Source organism: Anser cygnoides, chromosome 4 (assembly GCF_040182565.1).
Source record: "Anser cygnoides isolate HZ-2024a breed goose chromosome 4, Taihu_goose_T2T_genome, whole genome shotgun sequence".
Lineage (NCBI taxonomy): Eukaryota > Metazoa > Chordata > Aves > Anseriformes > Anatidae > Anser > Anser cygnoides.
This window is the reverse complement of record NC_089876.1, coordinates 23,095,901-23,109,044: the sequence shown is the minus strand read 5'-3', so window position 1 is coordinate 23,109,044 and position 13,144 is coordinate 23,095,901. Positions and strand designations below refer to the sequence as shown.

At 37.2% G+C, this 13,144-nt stretch overlaps 1 protein-coding gene across 7 annotated transcripts in view; it reads left to right on the top strand.

Annotated features, from left to right (window-relative positions):
* Nucleotides 1-11,831, top strand: part of ARAP2 (ArfGAP with RhoGAP domain, ankyrin repeat and PH domain 2) — a 130,562-nt gene extending 118,731 nt beyond the window's left edge. For 6 of the 7 annotated variants that reach the window (XM_048047690.2, XM_048047688.2, XM_066995748.1 and 3 more), the window contains 2 exons: nucleotides 118-249; nucleotides 5,693-11,831. In XM_048047690.2, the coding sequence (XP_047903647.2) occupies nucleotides 118-249; nucleotides 5,693-6,043 (483 nt within the window). In that variant the 3' untranslated portion in view covers nucleotides 6,044-11,831. The remainder of the gene's footprint in view (nucleotides 1-117; nucleotides 250-5,692) is intronic. The other variant, XM_048047693.2, reaches the window with a different exon arrangement.
* The last annotated feature ends 1,313 nt before the right edge of the window (nucleotides 11,832-13,144 follow it).

The window sequence follows — 13,144 nt, the reverse complement described above, 5'->3', positions numbered from 1 at the left end:
GAAAAAAAAAAAGTGTGGTGCAGAAGATGGCTCTTCCAAGACAGTTTTATATACAGAACAATGTTGTGTTTTTATGAATCTGCACTCCAAAAATAAGGAATTTTTTTTGTTCTTCAGCATGCCGATATATGGCCGCCTGCTGGAAAAGCAAGAAAACAGTCCATAACTAAAAGTCCAAAGATTGGAGGCTTACCACTAATTCCCATTCAACAGGAGAAGAACACTTGTAAAATCAGAGGGAGTATAGAAGTAAGTGGGATTTAAAGTTGATGTGGAACTTCTAATGACAATGCTATATTTCTAAATAGTCCAGTAATAATGAACTCTCTAGAGCTGGATAAAAGTAAAGTATAGGTGCTCTTATTGTCAATGTCCTTTTCATTCTCTAGTCATTAAAGGAACAGTTAGGACAATTTAATGCTAAAAAATAAAATGATTATGACCTAATCTTGTGTCAGCTCTTTGGTTGGTCAATAAATCAATAGTGGATTTTTATTTGTTTATTTATTGAGCAAGGATTGCTCATTAGAAGTAAATAGGACTTTTACCCAGTAATATACTGCATGTTATTACAGTTTTATGATAATGTCCTTGAAAACTGTCCTTCTTATATATTTTATCATATCTTCTCTTCTCTCTGAAGTAACTATTCAGTATTAGTTATCTGCTCTGTGAATGTAATGGGAAAGTTCAGATGGAACTAACTGTGATATATTTAAGCTGTAATATTTTTAGTCTCAAAGAACAAGGTCAGGGTTTAAATGCAACTCTTTGTGGAGACCGACTACAGTACACTATGTGCACTGATGATATGTCTCAACCTCATCATATTAGCTTCAGATGAATTTCTGGTATCTGCATAGAGGTACAGGTGCCTATGGGGAGAATTGCCTTACTTTCAGCTCAGAAGAAGCAGTTGTAGTGGAGGCACAGGTCTGGTTAAACTAATGGTAAAGATTCTGAATGCAGAAGAGAAGGAGTATTGAAAGAGAACAGCTTGGACCTTTTACTGTATGCAGTATGAGTTTTTGCATGCTTTGATAAGATTTTGATGGGAGGTAAATTATGTGGAACATTATCACTATTTAAAGACTGTTTCAGACAGAGATTGGTGAAGTTGACTCAGTTCCATAACAAACCAAAAGCAAAGATAGGAGCAATACTACCTTTGTAGAAGCTTTATCTACAAGCAATTCCATCTTTGTGTCGTCTTTTGTTATGCTTTCTTCATGTGTTTTTCTTCCTTAACAAAGAATTATAACACAATGTAATTGCAGTTATCATTTTCCTCTTTTAATTTGTCCTTTCATTTTAGCATTTTCTCAGAAAGCACTTTTGCAACTCTTTGATAAATTTCCTTTAATGTTTGCATTTTTAAACTTTTTTAATGAAAGGAAATAACAGGTCCTGTCATTCAAAAAACTTCAAAACCCTTAGGTATGTTTCTTAACTCTCCTGTATTCTTGATTCTAGGTGTAGAATCTGTGATAGGCTGTTTGTGATACCTACAAATCCAGACCTTGTAGGATAGAGGTTTTATTGGATTTTGAGCTTCAGTATTTTAAATCCTTAATACCTTACGGTACCAGCAAGATTTTCTTTATTTTTATTTTTTTATGCTGTGCTTCATTAGCAAGGACTACAATGTTTTCTACAGTGCAGCTCAGAGGAAGCCTGCATTTAATCGCGAAAGTACAAAATCTCAGTTTTCATTAATTATTATTTTGGTATTTATGACTAGACTTTGGCAATGTTTATACAAAGGATGATTGCGTACTCGAAGAAGATTAACATCAAATTATATAATGGAAAAATAAAATTAACACTTTTTTTTTACATGCAATGTCAAAATTGGAATGAACAGTTAAAGATGGTTAGAAAGTGAGTATAAGATATGGTTAATTAAGGAAAAATACTGTCAGCAGTTAGTTAATAAAGCAATATATATCCTTTTGTAGACCAGAACTTCAGTCTTCCACAGATTTGTAGTGCTTGTCCAATATGCAAAAATACTGTCATTTACAGCATTAAAGATGAATAACAGAAGCGAGCATTTTCAGAAGGATGCTTGTTTATGGAATATCTAGGTCTGTTCACAGGATAGTGTGTAAACTTGCAGTGGAAATGTGATTTAATTTGTTTTCATGTAGGCAGGGAAAGTGACCCAAAGTTTTCCAGACAGTGAAAGAAGTGATGTCTTTGTGATGTAAAGATGGATGGGAAAACCCCCAAATATACCCAGACATCAACAAGCGTAAAGTCAATGTTCTGTGCTAAAGTGGCTGTATAGCATCTTTTTATTTTTTTCACTGATATTTATTGGAAGTAGTTTTGATGTGTGATAACATAAAAATATAATACAGAACATTTGAAAACGCTTGTGTAACTAACAATTTTCCTAATAACAATTATGATCAGAAGACTTCTGTATCTTTTCCTATAATACTTGTTGCATACCTGGAAAGTAGTCCAATTAAAATATGAATACTCCTCATGTAGAACCTTTTAACTGAAATAGCAATACATGGCAGTATATCTGCAGTAAAGCTGTATGGCCTTGTTTCAAAATACAGCAAGATTGAGGTACGAAGAAAAACTTTCTGACTTAGAATAAGTTGTACCTGTGTAGAGTTTTGAGCGAAACACGATTTCATAGGGCTAATCTATACGAATAGATTTATTCCATGTCTTTTGCTGATGATGTACAAAAGAAAGAAATAGGTTAAATGTACGTATTATCAATTTGTTCACTAATTATTTGTTTATGGATCAGAAATTTAGAGGCAAAACGGTTTCTTCTACCTTGAAATTGTTGTTTTTTACATTAGGAGCTACTGGGAGAAGAGTATGGAATCCAGCAGTGTAATTTATAGCATGTGACTGTCAGTAGGCAGTGGATTCAACAACAAAGAATTAATAATAAGAAATTTCATGTGGCAGTTTTGTTTATAAATCATTTTGATAAGGGAAAGTGTTACTGTTACTGTTAGTGCTCTAATTTGAGCAACAGAATTTGACTCCATCAGTTTAATATTTTAATAACATGCATATCTGGGCATTAGAATTCCTGCATATACTGAATATACTCTAAAAACACCAAATGCTGAATCTATATTAATGGGCTACCTGCCAATATACACGACTATTTCAGAAAACTAAGCATCCTTTAAATTTGAGAGCTGTATTTGATCTGTTCCTGCTTCCATTTTATAAAGCTTTCTTCGGGAAACGGTAAAAAAAAAAAAGGGGGGGGGGGGGTCTCCTGCTATACCCAGATTAGAAGGAGAATTATTTCGGAAGTATAGTCAGTGTTTTTCTTCTCAGAATAAGCAAAATTGAAACGTGATGTACAAAAGTCTGTAAATAGAAGATTGTTGCTCCTGATTGAACTTCAAGACTAATTTATATCTTAGTTTGCTAAGTAACAGTAGAGAGCTTGGATCATGTTACTGTTTTCTGAAAGGTACTGCATGACAGTTTACATTTCACACATTTTACATTTTGCATACTGTGTATTATCACAGATATTCCTTCTGTTACTATTTTATTAGTTGAACTTGAATCACTGACAGATGCTAATCTCACTGCTTTCTTGTTCATGCAAGTTACAAAAAATATGTTAAATGGAAAATGATAGCTTTTTCAAACATTTAGCAGGACAGAACTCCCTGCATTCATGAGACATTGGGACAGATTCGCATGTGTCTTGAACATTTTTTTCACTGAATATAGATGAATGTATTAAACCTTAGGATACTGCTTGCTGGCCTAGATAGTAGCAGGTGATTCTCAATTGATAGAAATTGTTACTGATGTCAGTAAAATTTAAAGTTTCCAGGCAAGCTAAAGGTCTACTCTATAGCATGCAGTGTTGGTAATCCGTGTAGCAGTATGAATGTTTGTGTGCATTGTTGTTCTGGGACTTTGTTTTTGCACGTCCAGGCCACTGATGCCTTGTTGTTAATGTTCAGTCTTCATTCTTAGTGACTGCAAATAAAAATACTGTTCCCCTTAATGCTAAAAATGATATAGTGATATGGAACAAGAAAAAAAAAAAAAAAAAACACTTTATCTGGTCTTTTTAAAAAACTTGTGATTTTATATCATCCAAATATTTGTTTCTTCAACTATTGAATAGATGCTAACTCAGGTGAGCTACCAAGACTGCACAAATAGAGCTGTTGTATAGCTTAGATCTCTTTAATGGAAACATTTAATATTTACTATGTTCCTTCTTACACAGCACCTAATTTGCTATATCAACACTCATTTTCTGTCATTATGAAGAAACAAATGTGGCCTTAAAGCAAATAAGACAAATAAGAATGGTAGGGAAATTTATTGTATTACACCTGCTCAGATGCTGTGGCAGTAGGCAGATCATTGCATTTGTGGAGTAGCCTTATAGTTGTAGAGGAAACGGAGGTCTTGGAATTCTTTTTCTTTCATGTGTGACATCTTTGACTGCTAGAAAACACACAAAGCTAAGGGAAACTTAGTTTTTTCTTTGTCTTTCTTGTGCATCTCTTCTGTTTGGCTGGATTATTGTGGAGTTACTCATGCATAGCATATGAGCAAATTCTCTCTCATGGAATCTTGATACCTCATATATGTTAAAGCAACCGTGGAAAATAATATTGAAACACTAGAGGGGAGATGATTTAGGTATATCTACATGAGTATCTGAGTTAGGATCAGGAGGGCAATTTAGGAGCAAATCTTCTAGTTGTTCCATCTACTGTGTTTTGTTTTGTATTATGAACTGGTTCTGGACCATGCGAACTTGGATTGCTTTCAGATGAAACTGAAGTGGAAGATGCTCTACAAGAGCATATAAAACAGACAGGCCTTCTGCCAGTAGGAGAAAACTAAATTTTGTCTCAGTTGTGTTTAAAAATAAATAAATAAATGAAATAGTATGGATATCAGGTTTCTTAGCACTCTTTCACTGTACAGATGTACTCCTAATGGGCCACACTATCTGCAGTTTTTTCTGTAGCATTTGATTTCCCTCTCATTTCTGACAACTTAAGAACTTGAAAATAGCCTACTGCAATAGAACAGCTGTATTGCCATCAGTTTGTTCTTTGAATTACAAGTATGTTACTTAAAATTGCTAGTCAAAATTTGAAAAAGCAGACAGCCTTTTTAATTTGCCCAGTACTACTGAACAGATGCTGAAAATATTTGTGTAATGTATGTCTATGTAATGTAAATGTTTATGTAAAACTGTATTTTGTACATTCATGTAGCTCAGGCATTAAGTTATTGTAATTGCAACATTTTCCAGTCATATTTGTCTAGTTTTTAAGTATTCTGAGAGGTTGCTAAGAGTATATGGATCTGCTGTAAAACATTAACATTTAATCTGTGGTAGGGTAAAAAAAAAATCAAATTGTGAATATATGAAAATACATGAAAACGAATGCCTTCAATTCACTGTGTTTAATTGGAAGATTTATGTAATTTTCAGAAGTATCACTAATTGAGAGAATATACTTACTAAAAATGCTTACTAAATGATAACAGCACAAGTTGTGGGAATTTAGAACTATTTACTGTGCTGTCTCAGCTCTTGAGTAAAATTGATTCTTTAAAGTGTTATGTGAAACCAAGAAACAAAAACTGCAATCTAAATATTATTGGATACTGTGTTAATGTGAATCTTATTTCTCTTTGCTTGTTTGCTCAGAATATACAGTTGGGATTGGGGAAACCGAAACTCAGTGATCATAATGAAGATGACTTACTAGAAGAAAGAAAAAACTTGAAAGAAAAGGCATCTATTGTGGCACAATGTTTGGAACGCAAGGAGGAGAAAGTGCGTAATCATGCTAAAGCACATCGGAGCTTTATCTCTGAGGATATAGGTGTGGGGAAGACTGACCTATGCCAAAGACCACATAAGCCACTGAAAAAAAATAAGAACAAAACAAACAAAACTACATTGGAATTAGATAAAAAATTGCCATCAAATGTGATTCAGGAACTAAATACAGTGTTGCAGAAGAACAGAGCACTTCATGATGAAACCTCCAGCTGATGTCCTAAGTTTGAAGTTTAGAATATATATATATATATTCTGGGCAAAAGTAGGGTTTTTGATGTATGTAGTTTGTACAGTGCAGAGAAAATTTGTTTATATGCAGCTCTTGATTTTGTATATACATACTCTACGGTATAATTTAAGGTTGAACTGAGAGAAATGATTGTGCAAAAGTCCTGAAATTTGGAAGTTTTGCTGTGCAGTGCAATGGCACTTGGGTTTTATCTATTGTTTTTTGTTGAAGATTTTGTTAGATACAAGAATTCTAAGCACTATCAAAAGCTTTTGCTTGGTTTGTACTCCATACCATCTTGTAAGTACTGGAGAGAAATTTTTGGAATGAAGACAAGACATACACTGAAATTCATCCTGTTGGTCTGCAATATTTTTAATTGTCTAACACTATAAAAAAGGAGTTAACATCTGTTTTGAAGAGTGATTTTTCACATATAATTTTTTAAAATTTAAGAATACAATGAGTATCTGTTACCAGAGATTTGTCCTCTGACAGAGCAGCATGCAAAAGAATCAAAGAGAAGGGATATAATAGGTAAGACAATGCATTAGTCCATGTATCTCAAAACCGCATCTATATGGTATACATATGACTGTGATACCTAAGTAACCAGAGAATGCTTTGGATTGGAAGGAACCTTAAAGATCATCTAATTCCAAGCTCCCTGACATGGGCAGGAACACCTCCCATGAGACCAGGTTGCTCAAAGCTCCATCCAACCTGGCCTTGAATACTTCCAGGGATGGGGTGTCCACAGCTTCTCTGGGCAACGTGTTCCAGTGTCTTACCACCCTCAGAGTAAAGAATTTTTTCCTACCACCTAATCTAAATCTACCCTTTTTTAGTTTAAAGCCATTATTCTTTCTGCTGTCACTACACTCCCTGACAAAGAGTCCATCTCCTGCTGTCTTGTTGGCCCCCTTTAGGTACTGGAAAACTGCTGTAAGGTCTCCCTGGATCCTTCTCTTCTCGAGGCTGAACAACCCCAGCTCCCTCAGCCTGTCTTCGTACAATAGCTGCTCCAGCCCTTTGATCATCTTTGTGGCCCTCCTCTGGACTTGTTCTAATACTTCCATGTCCTTCTTGTGCTGGGGGCCCCAGAGCTGAACACAGTACTCCAGGTGGGGTCTCACAAGAGCAGAGCAGAGGGGGAGACCTGACCTGCTAGCCATGCTTCTTTCGGTGCAGCCCAGGATACTGGGGCTGGCTTTCTGAGCTGCAAGCGCACATTGTCAGCTCATGCTGAGCTTTTCATCAACCAACACCCTCCAGGTCCTTTTCCTCAGGGCTGCTCTCAATCCATTCTCTGCACAGCCTTGTACTTGTGTTTGTGGATGCCCTAACCCAGGTGCAGGACCTTGCCCTTGGCCTTGTTGAACTTCACATGAAGTTCACACAGGCCTGCTTGTCAAGGTCCCTCTGGATGGCATCCCCTCCCTCAAGAGTGTTGACTGCACCACACAGCTTGGTATCATTGTCAAAGTTGCTGAGGGTGCACTCCATCCCACTGTCCATGTCACTGACAAAGACGTTAACCTGTGCTGGTCCTAGTATTGATCCCTGAAGAAACACTACTTGTTGCTGATCTCCACCTGGACATTGAGCCGTTGACTACAACTCTTCAAGTGCAGCCATCTAGCCAATTTCTTACTGAGTGGTCCATCTGTCAAACCCATGTCTCTCCAACTTAGAGACGAGGATATCGTGTGGGACAGTGTCAAATGCTTTGCACAAGTCCAGGTAGATGACATCAATTGCTCTTCCCCTATCCACCAATGCTGTAACCCTATCGTAGAAGGCCACCCGATTTGTCAGGCACAATCTTCCCTTAGTGAAGCCATGGTGGCTGTCACCAATCACCTCCTTATTTTCCATGTGCCTTAGTATTGTTTTCAGGAGGATCTCCTTCATGAGCTTGCCAGGTGCAGAGGTGAGACTGACTTGCCTGGAGTTCCCTGAATCATCTTTTTTTTTCCCCTTTTTAAAAGTGGGGTAACGTTTCCTCTCTTCCAGTCAGTGTGAACTTCACTAGACTGCCATGACTTCTCAAATATGATGGGTAGTGGCTTAGCAACTACATCCGCTAGTTCCCTTAGGACCTGTGGATGTGTCCCATGGACTCGTGCAATTTTAGGTTCCCTAGATGGTCTTGAACCTGGTCTTCTCCTTCAGCGGGCAGTTCATTCTCCCAGTCCCTGCCTTTGCCTTCTGGGGCTTGGCCTATGTGGCTAGAACACTTGAAGACTTGCCAGTGAAGACTGAGGCAAAAAATTCATCGAGTAGCTCAGCCTTCTCTCTATCCTAGGTACCCTGCTGTCCCTTTTCCTTCTGGAGAGGGCCTACAATTTCCCTAGTTTTCCTTTTATGCATCGATCTTGCTATCCTTGATGTCCCTGGCCAAATTTAATTCTAATAGGGCTTTAATGAGAGAGAATACTGAAGATAACAAGAAGTTGCCTTTGGAGTAATAATCTAATTTAAAAATATGAATTGGAAAAAAAATAGCATCATCTCTTTTTGCTCTATAGGCTGATAGAATTTTATAAACAGGCCCTGGTTAGCTTAGGGTGACAAAGGCAGGCTTTGCTATCACTGCTTGGAGGTAGCTTGCTTGGTCTTGACAAAGTTGGCATCTGATCAATATTTAATAGTCACATGAGAAATGAGTTTCCTCAAGAGAAATTGGTCCCCACACAAGCATATCCATCAGAAGGGCACTCACTCAGTTAAGAAGTGCCAGTTACTAAATGGATAAGATCAACCTCTCCCTTTACCATGAGAACAAAGGTGAACAGTCTGCTGTTAGCAGGGACTAGGAAACACTTGTGCTCTAGCTGATGTGCTGCCCTGAGGGTAATTGCTTAGATTTTTATGCCCAGAGTTCCTTAAATTAAAAAAAAAAAAAAAAAAATCAAAATCTGTCTTCAAAACAAAACCTATGTGAAAACCTATGTGAAATTGTTGGATTTTCTTCACTTGTTGTGTGGATCTCACCTTCACTTCTCTCATGGGATTGTCTCCTTCCTCTCTTGTGGTGGTATATCTCAGTTTTTACTTTGTTCCATAGCAGCTGGATGGGCCAGAGGCACTGCTGTGCCCGGTTCCAGGTGTGTCAGATGCTGTCTAGTTAGCAGAACCAGAGAGCTACTAAGCTCCTACTGCACCTTGTCCTTAGGGGAGGCATTGATAGCAGTATCTGCTTTACTTTGCTACTGCTACTACTTTTCATGATCTAATTAGCCACTCTACTTTGCCATGGAATTTCACCAGCCTTTTCAGAACTTATTGACACCTCTAATTGTTCTCAAGTTTGATTGGGGTTGACCAAACCTCTTAGGGTAGAACAGAGAGTCTTAAACTACTTGTTTCATTGTAAATTATTTAGAATTGGTTTTTAATTCCTAAAATTTCAGAGGGAAAAATTATATTTAATCAGCAATGACACTTTATTTTTGTTCAAAGTTACTTTGGAGGATGCTTTATGTTCCTACTGATTTTTTTCTGTATAGAATCAATATTCTCCCATATTCCCTCTTCTGTTTTTGGTAGTCACAGGTGCTGTAATGTTTCTCACATCAGTTGCTTCCATTCTTGATTGCATTGAGCAGTTTAATTGGAAAAATAATTTGAGGATATTAGACAAATTACTCAAATAATGTATCTGGCAAATCTGCTAGTAAGTACAGTAGAAGTGAGATCAAAACCAAATGTTTTATAGTGTCTAATATTTATTCTTCTGGCATGTAGCACTGAGAAAGCAAGTTTAGTCTTTCAGACTTTGCACTTACCGCATTTGACCAGTTGTTAAATCTGAAATGAGTTTGTACATTTTAATTTTCCCAGTGCACTATTGACTGTTTTGCTACTTCTAATTTGTAATTGAGCCTCTTCTAATCATTGAGGCCCTGGCTCAAGAAAGCATATAAGCCAAAACTTAACCTGTATTGACTGAAGCCTGTGCTTAATGTTAATAAGCACATTCTTAAATGCCGATTTGAATCAGGGCCTAATGCCATCAGGAGGTTACTTTTTGTCTGAGGCTGGACCTGAATTTACTGTTTACAGTTGTACTTTTATTTGCAAATATTTTTCAGTATTGAGTTATGGTTGCTGTATTGTTTTATCTTTTTATTGGGTCCTTAAAAATGACATTCACCTCACTGCTGAAAGCCTCATGCATCATTTAAGCCCTACGCTAATGGAATAAATGGAGCAATGGAAGGGTTTTGTGCGTTGGAGTGAAAACGTCCGTGAAGAGAATGTTTTGTATATTTTTATTGAATCTAAGGACTAAAGAAACATTTGTTCTACTTCAAAAGCAGACCTCGGATAAAGTGTCTGTATGGCTGCTGCTAAAGGGCCCTGAAAATCAAGAAGAAAAGGTGTTTACTAAAATATGTTGAAATGTTTACTTTTCAATTACAGCTACACTGTCTTTAAGGCCGTTGAATCCTCAATGGAAATACAGTTTTTAATAGCTCCTACGCATATTTGGTTTTGTATGTGTAAACCCACATACGCTCTCTCTATGTATGTATTTGTGTGCATACAGTTAGGTGCATATCCACAGAGGTGAGCCAAACATTGACAGTGTTAACCCAAGGAATATTACTTTGGGAAAGTAGAAATTAAATTTGCAATGGATTATTTCAAATAGGAATCAAAGTTTTGCACCAATTACCTGACATAATCATTCTTGCACTACACATTTCAGACTGATTTAAGACCTGCAGAATAAATGTGTTTTGTTGCAATACCTTGATGGCTGCTGATCTTTTATTATAAGTTTTTGTGCCATATTGTGGAATAGTAAAGGAAGTGTAATTTTCAGAGAATAAATGCTAATTATTTGAATAAATGCTACTTCTGTAAAATAGGTGATGGATTTTTTTTTTCCAGAAAAAAAATAAATATTTTTTGTTAAATAAAAAAAGACTTCTGTATGTGTTTCCATAACAAAGGTATTGAATAGCCTGGCAAGTGTCTACTTTCTGATCTGCAAAATGAGGCTAAATGAAGCACAGATTTTGTTTATTCTATAATAGTGGGAAGGCTAGGATAAAAATCTCAATAAATCTTGGGTTCATCGTTACTTCATTAGACTTCTGCAGCCATTGCAAGTGTAAAGCTAACAGGTAAGCTTGTATTACGTTGTTTGTTTTAACATAATACCTGTTTGTGTTTTTTGTTGTTGTTCTTTCACATTTATACAAAAAAAAAATCATATACCTTCACCTTTAGTTGGGTTGAGTATCAGCTACTATTTTGGAATTTTCCTTTGAACCGGACCTTCTTCCCAGGTACTATTTTGGGCTACCAGTTCAAAAGAGCCATTTCAATTGGTTTTGTGCCTCAGCAGAGATTACTTGAGTGTGGAGTTGATTTGACTAGTTGAGATGTACAGAGAAATTTGTGTATATCCCAGAAGACCCCTTTAGTTAGGGGGAGGGTTTGGCAGTATCTTTCATTTTTTTGTTTCTACATTGTGAAGACCTCTGAGCTGCTATGCCTGAAGTGCATTGCAGGGATTCCATGGATTCTGTCTTCCCTACAGCAACCCCCCTGGGGTATCTTCCACTGTTGCGTATGGGGGCTGATTTGTACTGGCCTGCGGATACAGATTTATCAGAGAATTAAATTTGCAGATGTTCTACCTCACTCCTGGGGTTCTTCTCTCCCCAATAAAGTGCTGGCACAGTTCGTGTTCCTCAGTGCTGCCAGGTTACCACCAGCCCCACATGCCAAACTCCAGATTAAGGATGTTGGGGATGGTGTGGTGCCTCCTGGAGACAGGAGGAGGGGATATATGCCTCACTGACATACTTAAGAGCCTGCCCTGTCACATCACCCTTCTGATTGTTAAATCCTATTTTCCAGTGCAAGTTGTTTCAGAGTGAGAGAATTGGTTATCAGACTGCTACTGGAATCCGAATTAGAAGAACTTCAGTTGTGCCTGAGTCCCAATGGAAACTGAATAAAAAATGAACAAACAACAAAACACTCAAGTACTGATTGTGAGCACAGCGCGCTCTTAAAATTACATTGGATTTAGGCTACTTAAGGCAAATCTGTGGTTTCAATGAATTGCATTGGAAAACTTGAACTGCGTGTGTCTGAGATAGAAACAGATTACCTTGATGGGTGGATGGAATGTATTCCAAGTTGAATTGCTTTGAAAAAACAAACAAACAAACAAACAAAAACTACTTGTAAAACTAAGTCTATTGCAGCAAGATTGGATAAGAAAATTCAGAATGCTTAAATACAATCTGTTCCTACTTCTGACCCATTAAAAATATTCTCTGTGCTGTCAAAAAAAAAAAAAAAGTCAAACCCTGATTTTTGAGGCTAGATTGTTCTTAGATTGTTCTCTAGAGAAAAAAAAAGTTGACATGGGGGGGGGGTTGAGGGTGGGAGGCAAACGGGAAGCCGTGCAAAGTTTTCTTTGAGATTCGCGCTAGATTTAGTTGTTGTACCTCTTCAGTTGCAATTCCACTGCAAATGGGATTCATCTATAGCTCAGTTAAGAAGAGAAACAGTCCTGCTGTTTCAGTCCTTACAGTTGCTGTTGCTAAGTATACAGTTCCTGACTTTCCTGAAATTTCTTTGAGAACGTTAATGTTAAGTTTTGCTGCTTGTGTTTTACTGGAAAACCATGGCAATCTATGATAGTGAAGAAGAAGAAGGATGTGGATGTTAATGTCAATCGTAGTTGGCAATTCTGTCTCCTTATGTACCTATACTCTTGCACTACAGTTCTGGTCTTTTGGAAGGCTTTAGTGCTTTACTTGCCTTACTGACCTTACATGAGCTCTTCATCCTTATTGTTCTAGACCCTATTCTGTGTTGTAGGCTGGGGGACATGCTGATCTTTAGGTTGGCTTCACTACACGCTCTCGTCCTGCTCATTGTCTTGATTGCCCACTGAACTGGCTAAGAGAGATACAGGTTTAGAGGCTGACATAAAGGTGTTAGATATAGACATATAGTTCTGTAGCCCATTTCTATAAATTCCCCTGAAGTTTGCATATTTGCATTTATAGTCCACAGCAAATTAGAAGGCAAACTAAAGCAAATGTTCT